The sequence below is a fragment of the Antennarius striatus genome, chromosome 5 (assembly GCF_040054535.1).
Source record: "Antennarius striatus isolate MH-2024 chromosome 5, ASM4005453v1, whole genome shotgun sequence".
Classification (NCBI taxonomy): domain Eukaryota; kingdom Metazoa; phylum Chordata; class Actinopteri; order Lophiiformes; family Antennariidae; genus Antennarius; species Antennarius striatus.
The window spans coordinates 7,065,683-7,082,635 of record NC_090780.1 but is presented as its reverse complement, the minus strand read 5'-3'; the positions used below and the strand labels follow the sequence as shown (position 1 = coordinate 7,082,635).

The window sequence follows — 16,953 nt, the reverse complement described above, 5'->3', positions numbered from 1 at the left end:
TCTCCACCATAAGCAGTCTCCAAAACATGTAACAAATACATGTTGCGATTAGATTATTACACAATAAATGAGAGTTGTGCATAATGTAAAAAACAAAAAATAGAGTAAAGAATAAAAACGATGGTCATTTACCTTTTAACTGCTGTCCTCTTTGGGTCATGCGCTCTTGTCTCATCGTGCCGAACAACAGAGTGAATACCAGTCCTCCTTTTGAACCTCTCCAACCACCCACGCAGTGCCTTAATTTCCTTAAACTTCCTTTTGTTTTAATAACGTGGCAATTGTAGATGCATTACGGCCATATTCTTTGGCGAGATCAACCTAACGCATCCCTTTTTCATGCTTTTCTATGATCTCTTGCTTTGTTTGTATGGACAGAAAAACTTTCCTTCGTCTTTTCTTTTCCTCTTTTCTCGGTCATTTTCTTGGGGTCCATTGCGAATACGTACTGACAAAGTTATTATATTTGCGCAATAACTATCAGAACACCTCACGGGTCGAGTGCCGAATGCCAAGACACTCCATAAGCACTGTTCTAGCTCCACACAGAGGTGGAGTGGCATCCCTCTTAGCCAATGGGATTCCAGGAAGATAGGTAATAGGTAATAGCCAATGGCAGAGCAGCTATGAGAATGTTGCTTTCAGGAACAAGTGGGAGATTCGAGTATCAGCCGATACTGTGTTTTTATTCAAGTACCAGCCGATACTGTGTTTTTACATTATGTAAGTAGAAATTTTTTTTTGTAAGTAAAGCTAATATTTTCCTGCTGAGAAATTTCGTGAGTAGAAAATTTCGTAAGTAGAGACATTTGTAAGTGCAGGTATCACTGTATGTATATATGTATATACGTCCATCTATCCATCTTCAACCGTTTATCCGGGGCCGGGTTGCGGGGGCAACAGTCTCAGCAGGGATGCCCATACTTCCCTCTCCCAAGACATCTCTTCAAGCTCCTCTGGGGGAGCCCAAGGCGTTCCCAGGCAAGCTGAGAGCCATAGTCCCTCCAGCGTGTCCTTGGTCTTCCCCGAGGTCTCCTCCCGGTAGGACATGCCCCGAACACCTCCCCAGGGAGGCGTCCAGGAGGCATCCGGAACAGATGCCCGAGCCACCTCAGCTGGCTCTGCTCGAGGTGGAGGAGCAGCGACTCTACTCCGAGCTCCTACCTGGAGACTGAGCTCCTCACCCTATCTCTATGGGTGTGCCCAGCCACTCTACGGAGGAAACTAATTTCAGCCCCTTGTATCCGGGATCTTGACCGAAAGCTCAAGACCACGATTGAGTGTAGGAACGTAGATTGACCGGTAAATCAAGAGCTTTGTCTTGCGTCTCAGCTCCTTGTAAACCACGACAGACCTATACAGCGACTGCATTACTGCAGTGGCTGCACCAATCCATCTGTCAGTCTCATGCTCCATCCTTCCTTCACTCATGAACAAGACTTCAAGATACTTAGACTCCTCCACTTGGGGCAAAGACTCTCCACCGACCTGAAGAGGGCACACCGCCCTTTTCTGGTCGAGAACCATGGCCTCGGATTTAGAGGTGCTGATTCTCATCCCACTCACGTCACACTCAGCTGCAATCAGTCCCGGTGCACACTGAAGGTCCAGGTTTGATGAGGCCAACAGGGCAACATCGTCTGCAAAAAGCAGAAATGAAATCCTTGGGGTCCCAAACCGGACTCTCTCCGGATCCTGAATGCGCCTAGAAATTCTGTCCATAAAAATAATGAACAGAACCGGTGATAGAGGGTAGCCCTGCCAAAGTCCAACGTGCACCTGGAATAGGTCTGACTTACTGCCGGAATTGCGAACCAAGCTCTGGCTTCGGTCATACAGGGACCAAACAGCCCTCAGCAAAGGGCCGCAAACCCTATACTCCCGAAGCACTCCCCACAAGATACCATGAGGGATACGATCAAAGGCCTTCTCCAGATCCACAAAACACATGTGGACTGATTGGGCCAACTCCCATGAACCCTCGAGCACTCAACGGAGAGTGTAGAGCTGGTCCAGTGTTCCTCGACCGGGACGAAAACCGCATTGAATCTGCGGTTCGACTGTAGGTCTAATTCTCCTCTCCAGTACCCTGGAGTAGACTTTCCCCGGGAGGCTGAGGAGTGTGATCCCCTATAGTTGGAACACACCCTCCGGTCCCCCTTTTTGAAAAGAGTGACCACCGCCCCGAGGAATTTGGCAACCACCTCGGTGACTTAAGCTTGAGTGATGGATGAATCCACCTCTGAGACCTCAGCCTCTGCTGAGGTCTCCACCCCAATGGCAGGCTGGTAAGCGAACTGGAGTGGGTCCAGTGATGGGCTCACCAGGGGGCGGAGATAACAAAGGACCAGATGCTCCAGGGTCTTCATAAGGTGGGATGTTAGCGCCACCGGCCTGTAGCTGTTAAGGTCCTTGGGGTGTGGAGTCTTAGGTACGGGAACCTAGCAGGACATTTTCCACAGCTGTGGAACCCTTCCCAGCTTCAGGCTCATGTTGAAAATGTGTCCAACAATCCCACACAGCTGGTCTGCGCAGGATTTCAGGAGCCTGGAGCTGATGCCGTCTGGACCCGCAGCCTACCTCGTCTTTATCCTCCGGAGATGGTTCCTCACCTGGGATTCAGTGAGGGACAGGGTGGAGCAGGGGGACTGTGTGCTGAGGGGGGTGGGTTGAAGAGGTGAGCCGCAGGGGGTGGCTGTAACATGACCTGAGTAGTGGGGGGCGGCGGCCGTGAGCTGATTGTTGTAGAGGGGGAGGGGGAAGAGATTTGGTGATGTTGGAGAGGGGCAGGAGGAGGGAGAGGGGGCTGCAGCGTGGAGGGCTGGGCTGGGGGAGGAGTGGATGCCTGATCGAATCTATTGAAGAATTCATTCAGGTTATCTGCCCACTTCTGGTCCCCAGTGACCTGATGGTAGGGTCTTTTACGGCCTGAGTGGTCTTCAGGCCTCTCCACACCTCACTGACATTGTTTTGTTGCAGCTGGTCTTCCATCTTCTTCCTGCAGATGTTCTTCCCCTCTGATTTTTCTCCTAAGCTCCCTCCCCACAGCCTTCAGCTCGTGATGATATGTATGCCTCCCTGGTGTTGGGATAACACAGGTCCAGTATTTTACTGTCTCTGGTGAAACAAGTCACATACTCGGTGAAGATGGGCAGAGTGGAGGACGGAGAGGTGTGATTAAAGTCCCTAGAGATGAGGATGAGGGCCTGTGGCTGCTGTGTCTGCAGCCTGCTCGTTAAAGAGTGGAGGACGTCGCAGGCTGCATCCGCGTCAGCAGAGGTGGGGGACATACGCAGCTATCACAATGGCGTGCGAGAATTCCCGCGGCAGGTAATATGGCCGCACACCAACCGCCAACAGGTCAATATCCTGACAGCAGCACTGCTTCTTAACAGTGATGTGGCCAGGGTTACACTACTTATCATTCCAACTATAGAAGTGTGCCTGTGTTCTTCCATTTCTTCACTACGTTCCTTACAGTGGAAACTTATAGCTAAAATCTTTGAGATAGCTTCTTGCATCCTTCCCCTAAACCATGATGTCTAACAATCTTTGTTATCAGGTCATTTTGCAGTTGTTTTGAGGCTCCTCTGTTGCCGCTCTTCATAAAAAATGCAAATAGGACACCAACTTACAATTGGCCACTGTGAATACCCTTTCTCGTGATTGGCTTCACCTTTGTATGTAGGTCAAGGGTCAATGAGCTTACTAAACAAATTTTGTGTTCCAATAATTAGTGCTAAAGTTATTCAAATCAAAAAAATAACAAGGGGGCTCAAATTTATGCACCTGCCTACTATGGTTAAAATGATAATTGCACACTTTCTGTAAGTCCTAAAAACTTCATTTCACTTCTCAAATATTACTCTGTCGGCTATATGATATATTTAACTGAAATTGTTGATCCAAACAAACAGTGATTTATAAAGAAAAATATTGAGAAAATTACATAAAATGAAAAATAGAAATTAATTTGCATGTCATTTAGGGAAATGAGTATTTGATCCCCGACCAACCTTGACCAATGTTGGCTCCCACAGACCATTGACATACTCCTAATCTCACTGAAGTAATTACCTGCATGACAGACATCTGTTCCAACCTGTATAAAAAGTCACCTGCCCACAGACTCAGTAATACTCCACCATCTCCACCATGAGCAAAACTAAAGAGCTTTTAAAAGATGTCAGGGACAAAGTTGTTGAACTCCACGAGGCTGGATTGGGCTACAAATCTATGAGTAAGAAGCTGAATGAGAAGGTGACAACTGCTGGTGCAATTATTCGCAAGTGGAAGAAGTACAACATGACTGTTAATCGACCTAGGCTGGGGGCTCCATAGAAGATATCCCCTCGTGGAGTCTTAGTGATCATGAGAAAGGTTAGCAATCAGCCAAGAAGTACACAGGAGGAGTTTGTTAATGATCTCAAGGCAGCTGGGACCACAGTCACCAAGAAAACTATTAGTAACACACTGAGACGCAATGGTTTAAAATCCTGCAGTGCGCGCAAGGTCTCCCTGCTCAAGAAGGCTCACGTCCAGGTCCACCTCAAGTTTGCCAACGAACCTATTAATATCTCAGACTGGGAGAAGGTGCTGTGGTCAGATGAGACCAAAATTGAGCTCTTTGGCCTCAACTCAACTTGACATGTTTGGAAGAAGGGAAATGCTGAATATGACCCCAAATACACCATCCCTACTGTCAAGCATGGTGGTGGAAGCCTTTCACTTTGGGGGAGTTTCCAAGGGCCAGCCTCAAAACCTTTGGCCTTGGAGGTGATCTGCAGAGAGGAATAGACGAAAATTACTCCTGATGAGCAAACCTTGTAAGCAAATACAAGAAACATCGGACAGCTGTGCTTGCCAACAAGGGTTTTGCCACCAAGTATTAGATCATGTTTTGCGAGGGGATCAAATACTCGTTGGCATGCAAATCAATTTTTATTTTTCATTTCATGTAATTTTCTCAATATTTTTTTTCATATTTTTTTAACTGTTAAATAGAGCTGCCATAAAAATCCAAGACTTGATTTATTTTTTAATGTGACAACTGCCAAAATCAGTGGGGGATCAAATACTTATTTCCTCCACTGTACAGTATATACAGATATATATTATATATATACATACATATATATGTATATATATATATATACATATATGTATATATATATGTGTGTGTGTGTGTGTGTGTGTATATATATATATATATATATATATATATATATACATACAGAGAAAGAAATATCAGCCTAGCTGGCAGTTGGCAGCAGAGCCTCTTTCATGCAGGTGTTTGATGTATGCGCCTTATTCATTTTCAATTTGTGTATAATAATTAGTCAACTCTAAGTCCTGTTTTCCATCAGTGCTGCCATCTAGTGTATACTGCCAGTATCCCTTTTATGAGTTAGCATGCAGATGTGGCCAATCCATTATGTATTATTGTCCGGTGTTATATCACTGGGGTCTTAGTTGTAGGGTAGTGTAATGGCTGATGGATGGCCATAAGAGTCTGCATTTCCAGACCTTCTGATGGATGGGCAGGCAGGACCCCTCAGCGAGAGAGATAATGGGAAATCGACAAGCTGGCCAGAACCACTGGCTCTGTCTTCACAATGAGCAGCTTGATTGAGTGAGGGGGCATCCACAGATGTGCTCTGGAGATGGGAGATTATCAGGTTGTCTAAATAAAACTCTCCCTCTTCTTTTTCACTCTCCTTTTTCTTCTCTGGCTTATTCTCCATCCATTTTGTCTTTCATCTTGTTTTCCTGCTCTCCTTCCCCTCTCCATTTTGCTATGCTTTTCTGATGTGCGGAGAGGGGAGAGATAATGTAAAACTAATCTTGGTTACAAGGTACAATGGTCATTTGACTGGTCCAGTCATTTCATGTGTCTCCTGAACAGTCCAACACATTCATCAAATAGTTTACCAAGGGAATGAGTGTCCAAACATCATCTGATCTGTTGGATCTCATCACACCAGTTGGACACATTTGTGAGAGGCTGGTTTAGAATGAGTAGGGGTGCATTACTGTATTCCTCCATCTTTTTCCTTAATGTGATAGGTTGAAATTTCTCCTGCACAGAACTAAAATGTTTCACGTTGACGTTTGCTCTGGTTCCTCAAAATACTTGATACGTTTTCTTAATTCTTTCCCTCTAAGATCCACTATTTGTCTTGTTTTCTCTTGTTTTTATTGCCCCCCATTCTGTCTCCCCCTCTCTTAACTCTGCAGCCTGCAACAGGACTCATCGACTACGACCAGATGGAGCTGACGGCCAAGTTATTCCGACCCAGGCTCATTATCGCTGGCACCAGCGCCTATGCCCGCCTCATTGACTACGCCCGCATCAAGAAGGTGCATAGTCTCTCTCGCTCTCTCTCTTTCTCAAACCTAGCTTTCATATTAACTTCTTCTCTTCTTGTGCTTGTCTTATTCATCCTCCTCCACTCTTGCTTCTTCCTTTGGATCAGGTTTGTTCTCTTCATTGTCATCATTTCCAGCTCACTGTCACACCTGCTTCTCTTGCTGATAAAATCTGATTGATCCACAATCACAACCCCATCATCACTGAATTCTTTTCCACAGCAGAGGCTAAATACTGAGCATTTATTTTCAAAATGCTAACTGAATTTCAAGAGGTTTTCACACTTCTAACAACACAGATGCTTTCTTCCTCTATTACCTTGTCCAAATTGACCACACACTGGCTCTCTCTCTCTCGCTCTCTCTCTCTCTCTCTCTCTCTCTCTCTCTCTCTCTCTCTCTCTCTCTGGCTCTCTCTCTCTCTGGCTCTCTCTCTCTCTGGCTCTCTCTCTCTCTGGCTCTCTCTCTCTCTGTCTCTCTCTCTCTCTCGCTCTCTCTCTCTCTCTCTGGCTCTCTTTCTCTCTCTCTGGCTCTCTCTCTCTCTCTGGCTCTCTCTCTGGCTCTCTCTCTCTCTCTCTGGCTCTCTCTCTGTCTCTCTCTCTCTCTCTCCCTCACACACACACTCACACATGCAATAGTAGCAGCAGCAACTTTTATTGGCTCACTTCACTGCTTTTTTTGGAGGTGCACAAGAGGCCCCTTTATCTGTTTTGTTATATCCACCCACTGATTCATTCACTCCATGACTTGCTCCCCTTTGTTGCAGAATTCCACTTTAGCTTATACTATTAAATGTAGTGGCCCACCATTACAGAGCTGTCTTTTTATTAAGCACCATAAGTACTCTGCCACTAGGCCTGAAGTGGGGCCATATTTACCCACTGGCATGTCTCCATAGAACTGTTCACCGTTTTATGGCAGAATCTGCTGGGCCAGGCTCCTCTCCAGTATTCCGGTACCTAGGTTGGAGGCATTTTTATCCTAATCTGAAACTTGTCTTGCTATCAGCATTCATTTGCATGTCACCCTCTTGTGTTTTTACCACCCCCACCCCCCTGCCCCAATAGTCCTGCCATCCATTGTACCTTTTAATCTAATAAACATGCACTGATCCAGTGTTGATATGAGAGGAAGAGATATTGTCATGATTATACATATTAATTGGAGCAATAAAAAGATTGCTTACTATAACCATTTGCCAGCAATTCATTTGCATTTTAGAGAGGTATTTGTGCCATTTTCAATAAATGTTGGCAAGAGCTGCATAAGATTTATTGAATTACACTGAAATATTACAGGTCTCTACAGGGCAGATTGAGAAATATCTGCCCTTTTTAGATAGGTGCTGCTAACAGATGTGAAGTTGGTCATAAAATCGTTACCATGGGGGGAAATGTAGATTTATTCAAGACCAGACATTCTCACATTTTTTAAATCTAAAGCACAGTTAAGGAAGGTTTAAAAATGTATTTTGGTTTTTGGTAGTATTATGTTGCGAATACTGTACAATGCATTTCAGAAGCAGTATTTTTGTGACTTTGGGTCACTAATAATTGACCAATTAAAGTATTTATAGTAAAATTATTCTAAATGTTCTGTGTGTTTCCGGTTTTCTCTCCATACTCGCAGCTCTGTACTGACATTAATGCCTACATGCTAGCAGACATGGCTCATATCAGTGGGCTGGTGGCAGCTAAAGCTATCCCCTCTCCCTTTGAGTATGCTGACCTGGTCACCTCTACCACACACAAATCCCTTCGAGGAGCCAGGTAAGAACAACACAAATCCCAGTTAACTCTATTCTAACCGCTGTGGAGTTCCGGGTGGAGCCAGGGAGCAGAGGATCAGTGTCGGGTTCAAACAATCTATAACATTGAAAACACACAAAAAGGAGAAAACAACAGTTGTATTTTTACTCACGAGGAGAACAGAGATATGCAGTACTTCCAGATCTCCACCCCACTCTGAGAGCATATCTGTGCCGAATCCTCTTTTATATTCTTGGTGCTTTCCCTGTTTACATTATTTTTCTAAAGGATGGGAGATAGAAAAAAGCAGTAATGCAACACGTACGGCATGATGTCATAACAGAGTAATAATTTGTTCTTATGTTATTCTCTCTGATGATCTGTCATTGTCCATGACAATTTTCGAAAAAATCAGTTTTAACTATCAGAATACAGTAGTATCTCTACTTATGAGATTAATTGGTTCTGGAAGAAATTTCGTAAGTAGAGACGTGTTTTCCATGCAAATGCCCTAATCCATTCCAAGTTCCCCAAAATTCAGACATAAATGTTTTATAAAGCATAAAAAATGCATCAAAACATGTAAAAAGCAAAGAATAAAGAATAAAAATGATGGTCATTTACCTTTTAACTGCTGTCCTCATTGTTTTTTGCCCTCTTTGGTTCACGGCTCTTGCCTCACCATGCGAAACAACAGAATGAATTCCAGTCGTCCTTTTGAACTACTCCAGCCACCCATGCGATCCCTTAAACTCCTTAAACTTCCTTTTGTTTTAATAACATGGCGATTGTAGATGCATTACGGTTATATTCTTTGGCGAGATCGCAAACGCATCCCTTTTTCATGCTTTTCTATTATCTCTTGCTTTGTATGGACAAAAAAACTCTTTGTCTTTTCTTTTCCTCTTCGTTACTTTCTTGGGGTCCATAGCGAATACTCAAAAAGTTAATATATTTGCGTAAAACTATCAGAACACCTCATGGGTCGAGGGCCGAATGACAAGGACGCTGCTGCACACAGAGGTCCCTCTTAGCCAATGGGATGCCAGGATGCTAGGTAATAGCCAATGGCAGAGGAGCTATAAGAATGTTGCGTTCAGGAAACTTTGGGAGCTGCGAGTAGCAGCCCGTACTGTATTTTTACCTTTTGTAACTCGAAATTTCTTTTGTAACTAGAGGCAATATATTCCTGTTGAGGCGTTTCGTAAGTAGAAAATTTAGTATGTAGAGACATTCGTAAGTAGAAGTATCACTGTACATCACTTTGAAGCTGAATGTAATTATCTCACTGACTGGTCTCATGTTTATACAATAAGCCACGAGTCTTTGTTCGGCAAAGACTGAGGAAGCAGGTCCACGCTTAGCACCGAAAAATCTACCGTCATATCATGAAAAACAAGAAATGTAGCTGCAAGAGGGCACAAGGCAGTGTCTTATTGTGCCGGTCCCAAGTTCGGATAAATGCAGAGGGTTGCTTCGTAGGAAGAGAGACAAGAGGAACGCCAATAGTGTAGGAATGAGAGTAAGGACATAGAATGTTGGAACTATGACAGGAAAAGGTAGAGAGTTGGTTGACATGCAGAGGAGGAAGGTAAGCATACTGTGTGTCCGGGAGACCAAGTGGAAAGGTAGCAAGCCTATAAGTATAGGAGCAGGGTTCAAGTTGTTCTATTATGGTGCGGATAGGAAGATAAATGGAATAGGAGTTATTTTGAAGTAGGAGTTTATTAGGAATTACCTTGAGGTAAAAAGAGCGTCAGATAGTGATGAGTCTGAAGCTAGAAATTTAAGGTATGATGTTCAATGTTAGTGGGTATGCTCCACAGGTAGGATGTGAGCTGAAAGAGAAGGAGAAATTCTGGTTGGACTTTGATAAAGTGATGCAGAGCATACCTAGAAGTGAGAGAGTTGTCATTGGTGAAGACTTTAATGAGCATGTTGGTGCAGGAAATAGGTGATGGGCAGGTTTGGTATCCAGGAGAGGAATGCAGAAGGACAGTTGGTGGTTGACTTTGCAAAAAGGATGGAAATGGCTGTAGTAAATACTTTCTTACAGACGAGGCAGGAAAGTAGGGTGACCAATAAGAGTGGAGGTAGGAGCACACAGGCAGACTACATCTTGTGTAGATGGTGTGATCTGAAGGAGATCAGGGACTGCAGGGTAGTGGTAGGCGAGAGTGTAGCCTCTGTTTGCTGATTGTTTCACAGGGTGTGATACTGCTCTTTGTGTATGATTCCCTGACCCTTCTCGGAATCTGTGATTCATTGGAAAAGTTGCCAATCTGTGGCAGTGGTGATTAAAGATGCTGCCTCCTTTCCACACCATCATACATACAGCATCTTTCCTGCTGGTTGCTCCACATCATTCACAAGTAGACAAGTGGAGTTCTTGTTATGTACCAGGTTGAAGGCTTACTCAACTTGGTCCACTCATGATCCCTGCCATGCATCAGTCTGTTTGTCCAAAAGGTTTGGTGCTTTTGATTCCATGAAGTACAGATATTGGTGGCTCCAGGAGCTGGCTCTGTGTTGTCAACATTTGAGGGTAACTAGGTGGGGCTGGTAGGAGGGGAATCGCAGCCTGATCACTCTCATCTCCCAGCAGAACATCTAATGCTCTGTCCACATGGAGCTCATCAACATCAGAACTGTCATAAATTAGACTTTTATCCTGACTGACTTTGAATATGTTTGATCTGGATATCCTCCTCATGAACACCATCTTCTTGGAGCCTTTCCCCTCTGGCTATTCCTTCTTGAGCCACCTGCGTGATTCAGGTCGACACGGGTGTGTTCAGGGACAGCTACAGAAGCCGTCGGTTTACCTCTCATAATTATTCCAGCTTTGAACTAGAGCTATTTTTGAGTGACTCCTCTTGTCCTTTGCAATGTGCTGTAGTTTATCCCCACACAATTTAACAAGTACTTAATTGAAGTTTCTCTCAGTCTGTGGGAACTGTAATAATCATATTTGTTGTCTATCCATTATTTGATTTGATGTAGAAAGCCTGATTCAGTCAGTTAATGGGCTAACACATCAGCATGGACCCACTTTGGAACATATCTCATGGGCACTCTGTCTCCCTCAGAGACATATAGACCTCTATTTCTAATACTTTCCTGTTGTTTTTCAGCTCACTGCTCCACCTGCCTGCAGGCCCATTAGTCCACTTTGTAGACATCACATCTTCACGCTCTTGATGGAGAGTTTGCTGCTACCTTCAGGGACTCGGTTTTATGTGTACAATGGCGTGGTTTCTCTCTTTGTCTGGACAGGATTTTCTCCTTCTTTAGCTTCTGTTTGGTCAGGCCTGCTTGTTTCAAGGAACACATATAGTTCACGGTCTTTCTCATCTGCCGTCAAACTAGGTGTGGTTAAGTGACTCCTGAAAATTCACCTTTACCCTTCTGTACTGTCAAACTGTAGACCTGTCTCTCATTTCATTCTTGTCTAAGGTTTTAAAAGAAGATGTTTTTTTATACAATTACAGTCCTTTTTAGAGACTTATGTAGTTCTTGAAGATTCTAGTCTGGCTTTAGATCCCATCATAGCACAAATTCAGCACTGCTGAAAGAAGGAAATAACACTGGCTGGACCTGAACAGCAGTTTTTTCAATCTGTGTACCTCACCCAGTGTCACTCGCACGTCAGTAGTTTAGGTGACTTCTGGCCAACAGGACGTTTTCTGTGTCTTGTGGGGTCCTGCAGGGATGTTTTCTTGGCCCTATCCTCTTCTTACTATATGAACCAACTCTTTGGTCAGTTAGCAAACCACAGTCTGTCTTTTCATCTACAAATTTATCTTCCTGTAAACGTAAAATGCTAATTGAATTTTCGTTGCCATTGCTGTCGCCCAGCTATAGAACAAACAAGGCAGTCATATTCACTCTTTCTGACCCAAAAGTGTTCAAGTTAGGGCCCAAAACCCATTTATCTATAGTGGCTTATAATTCTTTGCAGCATTGTGTAATTGTCCTGATTTCATGTGTGTTTTTATTCCAGTTATGTCCAGCTTATTTATTTGAATGGCTTTTAAGATGACAGTGCTGTGGTATGTTCCTGCATCACCTTATTTGATTTGATCCTTTTATTTTTCTGCCCTTTTGATATTAATGTAAAGTACTTTGGGTACCTTTCAGTTGTTGGACAGGGCTATACAAATAAAGTAGATTGATGAATCTTAATGACGGTTCCTTCCAGGGCTGGCCTCATCTTCTTCCGTAAGGGTGTTCGCTCAAAGGACAAGAAGGGGAAGGAAGTCATGTACGATCTCGAGGACAGGGTCAACTTCTCTGTCTTCCCGTCCCTGCAGGGGGGGCCTCATAACCACGCCATCGCTGGTGTAGCTGTGGCACTCAGACAGGTCAGCATAACAAACTAACTTTGATTAAAGGTAGTTATTGATGTAAAGCTTTTTCTATATTGACCTGGTCTGATATTTCCTAATAAGAAGTTGATGAGCCTTAAATAAAATTTTATAGTGAAAAAAAATTCTACCATTGAGATGCTGCGGCGCCACCAGACTCAGAAACTGATTGCATAAGTTGCTGTTGTCATCTGCAGTTTCTCCTAGCATTGGGATCATGCACTTTCATGATCCCAATTCTGGCCTACTTGACAGCTATTGAAATTTAACCCACTATAGAGAATGGGAAGATGTATGTTTTGTAAGTCAGGGCAGTGCTTCTCACATGTATGATAAAGGAGAAAGTTCTCCAAAACCTAAAATTGTCAACTTTACTAAAGAATGTCCTTTTTTTTTTGTTTTATTTCATGTGTTAAAATTTGAATATGGTCATACAAGAAATATGGTCATACAAGAAATGATTCATGAGATAAAGTTTCCTTTATCTCATGAATCATTTCTTGGCTTCAAACTGAAAACATTGTATGTGTGTCCAGGCACAAACACCCATGTTCAAGGAATACATCAACCAAGTCATGAAGAATGCCAAGGCTATGGCCACAGCTCTGCTCAGCACAGGCTACACCCTCGTTTCAGGTAATCTAACTTGTATTTAACCAATCGTAATTTGTGGTGAGACACAAAAATCAGTGATACAGTCAAGCAAGAGGAACATATTATCGTAAAATGCAAGTTTAGCAACAAGATCAAAAACAAAAGCATTTAAATTCATGATGTATAAATTGGCAAATGTCAGTGAAGCTATCCTGTCAGTCAAGAAAATAAGAGCAGATGAGAGTGATTACTTGCTTGTTGTGAGCAAATGCTTGAATCTTGTACTGCATTTCATTTGCTAACCTCAGCTCTTTATTGATTTATAGCCTTCAACTCACACCCTAACAACACAGACATGTCCTGTGCTTACGCTGCATTATGTTCAAAGTGTTATCAATCCCTTTCTATATGCGTTGCAAGATATTCTGTATACAGTAAAAGTATGATGATACTTACATAACCTGTTTACTTTTGAGGGGAGGGGGAAATTACCCCCTAATGTAAAAGTAGGGGAAATACTGCCTTGTCTTACAAAACATTGTACAAAAAATGTATCAATACATGCAGTAGCCTCCATTGCAGGAATATTTTAGTATGCTGTCAGTTTATCCACCTAAAATGAAAACAGCCTAACATCATAGTCCTCTTGGAAATCTTGTTCTGGTGAAGATTATAAAAGTCAGCTATTTAATTATTTTTAGTGAGTGTTGATTCATCAGTGATCATTTCAATAGATGTTGACAGGTAGAAAATAGGCATGTGAATTTCTACAACTGAGGGGATTTGATAACCAACTTGATACGCCTCCAACAATATAAAATATAAACAATTTTTGTTCTGGTTCTCAATGGAGCTTCAGTTTTGAGTCATGAACTCATAATTCAAGTAACATTATCCATGCTACAGATTAAGGCAGTCTTATCAGTAGCTTTAACGATAACGTCTATGAAGACTCAGCCTCCGTCTCTAGATTGTTAACAAGAATGCTGTGTATTTCAGGGGGAACTGACACCCACTTGGTTCTGGTTGACCTGCGACCTAAAGGTATTGATGGGGCTCGCGCTGAAAGGGTGCTGGAGCTGGCATCAATCACTGCCAATAAGAACACCTGCCCTGGGGACAAGAGCGCCCTGACGCCTGGTGGCCTCAGGCTTGGTAAGGAACAACTGTATTCCTCTGCATTCTACTGAACCTCGAACAAGCTGTATCGGTTATAATAAGAAATCTCCTTTGAAACTGTGCTGATTCAAAATTTTTCAAAACATTTAAATCTCCAATCATCTTCATATTATTTTTATTCTTGTCCAGATAACCTGTCTTGAGGTGTTAGTGTTGAATGTTGTTTTTGTTTTAACAGATTTACTTTGCCCTTAACATTCACCACTGGAATCTGTGTCACTTATTTTTTTAAATGCAATTTTCCATGTAGAAATTAGTAAATGCCGTAAGCATTAAGCCGATGGCGATTAATCACGTTTGTTTTTGATTTGAAGCTCCACATCCTCACTGCTATATTTTTTAGCATAAATGTTATATTTAGATGTGCTTATTGCCTTCTTAGTCGTTTATTGTATTGAGATATTTGGTACATTTTAGTAACCCAATTCAATTAAATACAAAAAAATCTTGTCTGTTTTGCAGGAGCTCCAGCTCTGACCTCCAGGCAGTTCAAAGAAGCAGACTTTGTGAAAGTTGTGGAGTTCATGGACGACGGCTTCAAGATTGCCCTGGATGTCAAGAAAAAGACCGGTTAGTCTGAGACCAACTATATACCGTAGCTTGATGTTCGGCAAGAGCCTATGCCTCATTTATTTGCCTTTTTAAATGAAACTACTGCCTTTTTTTGTACAACATGCTGTGTTAAAACAAAAATCAAAGTGGTGAAAAAAGAGGAGGCTAATAATGGAAAGCTGAGTCATTTAGTTCTCTCTCCTCTGGTCTTCTCCAGGGAAGCTCCAGGACTTCAAGAACTTTCTTCTCCATGACCCAGAGACTGTGGCTCGCATCGCCGAACTACGCCACCGTGTTGAAACTTTTGCCAGACCGTTCCCAATGCCAGGATTCCTTGACCATTAGACCAACCAGTACATAATCAGTGTAGAGTCATGGGGCCATAACAGAGGTTTGGAAGGAGACTGGTAATCTAATGTGTTCTGTGCCTATGAATCAGGATGGCCTTGGGATGTTCCCCATATTTTTCCAAAATACATTTTATATTTCTTCACAGTCGTCGATCAAAATTGCCAGGTTGCTACTGTAGCAATTTGTTCTTAATGATTTACATGGTTAGATGTTGAATTAAAAAAATTAAGTAAATATATTCTTCTAAAACATGTTGGGCGAAAAAACAGTGACAATTTCTGTAGTACCAAAGAACTTATCTTCTATTGTCTGTGAAGGCCTTTCAGTTGTCTTACGGACAGCAGCTGGTGTTAGCCTCTAAGCTGATTCGTGTATACTTCATCATTATAGTGTATGACCTGATGCTGTAAAGAGTCTTAACTAATATCAATGTAGATTATCATAACCCTTGATTAAAAAAAGATGTTTGCATGATAATTTTATGCCACATGATTTCCAGGGCTGAGTGTTTTAAATATTTGTTGAGTACATTTAGTCTAAAATAGGAAATAATGTAAGAAAATAGTGTTGGAAAGATAGTGAAATTGTCAAGTTATATAGGAGGACTACATTTTCACATTAATAATTATGGTTCATTCCTCCAAAGAAATGCTGCAGAGGGTGTCCACATTCCAGTGTAAACAAATCTCCAATATCTCAAAATTTGAAATTGGAATTTAAGTGGAATTTGCATCACAAAAGGAAATGTTCACCTCATGTGAAAATCTATTTTTCAGAATTAATTTCTTGTTGTGCTCTTCTAATTATGTCACCTCCTTTTTTTCTATCATCTAATTGACGGCAGTTTTTAATTTCTTTAGATTTTGTGGTGACTTATGGAACTTAATTGCAAAAAGTATGGAATAACCCATTTCACACTTTCATTTTGTTTACAAAGAGAATATAATATTTGAAACAGTGTTTAAATAGTGTGAACTACATAGCTGAGATGCCACACGTTGTGTGGTTCAATGTTTAGAACTGTTGTCACGTCACTGTATCAGTGAGACCTAGATTTCTGTCTGAAGAACAGCCTTACAGCACAACGGAGGAAAGGGTCTTGATAATGTGGCTTTTTACACAGTTCACAGCTTTGATGGCTTCTGGATTTACTTCGCCAAAATATACCATTAAATATTTTACTATTGTGTCAACTGTATATGACATATTGCCACTATTTACATCAGTACAAGCTTAAATTACAGCAGCATTTTTATTAATAAAACATTTGAGTCATAATAAAATGCAATATGGAAGCCATGTGTGTTTTGTTCTTATATATGTGAATCATGAGTCATTTTGTCACTCTAAAAGAAAAAACATTTGTTGAGAAATTGTGTCGGAATGCTGTCATGTTAATGCTGATCTAACTGATAAATGTCTTGAGTGTGTAGAACATTGTCACTTAACATTCATCAGAATAATCTCTGCATCAAAAAATCATGGCATTAGTAGAAGGTTGTGAAGGTGGTATAAATACCACAATAGAAAATTCTAGATTATTTTTGTCGTGACTTTTATTGATCTGGAGTTTTTCTCTGCCCACAACAATGTAATCAATCAGATCAATGTATGATCTGGGATGTTTGTGGCTCCCAGTAATGTGCACATGTCTATACAACGTGGGACCATGTATCATCCTACTGCAACATCAGGTGATGATGTTGGACAAATAGAATAGGATGGGCCTTGAGATCTTGTCTCAGTGCAAACTGACATCAATAAATTGCACCTTTGTAAATTACAGATGTCCA

The 16,953-nt window shown here is 42.0% G+C and overlaps 1 protein-coding gene across 2 annotated transcripts in view; it reads left to right on the top strand.

Moving 5' to 3' along the window:
* The window catches only part of shmt2 (serine hydroxymethyltransferase 2 (mitochondrial)), a 58,141-nt gene extending 41,479 nt beyond the window's left edge, over positions 1 to 16,662 (top strand). Inside the window, exons 7-13 of one of the 2 annotated variants that reach the window (XM_068314364.1) lie at positions 6,238 to 6,360; positions 7,999 to 8,138; positions 12,319 to 12,481; positions 13,021 to 13,120; positions 14,078 to 14,233; positions 14,720 to 14,827; positions 15,027 to 16,662. In XM_068314364.1, the coding sequence (XP_068170465.1) occupies positions 6,238 to 6,360; positions 7,999 to 8,138; positions 12,319 to 12,481; positions 13,021 to 13,120; positions 14,078 to 14,233; positions 14,720 to 14,827; positions 15,027 to 15,154 (918 nt within the window). In that variant the 3' untranslated portion in view covers positions 15,155 to 16,662. The remainder of the gene's footprint in view (positions 1 to 6,237; positions 6,361 to 7,998; positions 8,139 to 12,318; positions 12,482 to 13,020; positions 13,121 to 14,077; positions 14,234 to 14,719; positions 14,828 to 15,026) is intronic. The other variant, XM_068314363.1, reaches the window with a different exon arrangement.
* The last annotated feature ends 291 nt before the right edge of the window (positions 16,663 to 16,953 follow it).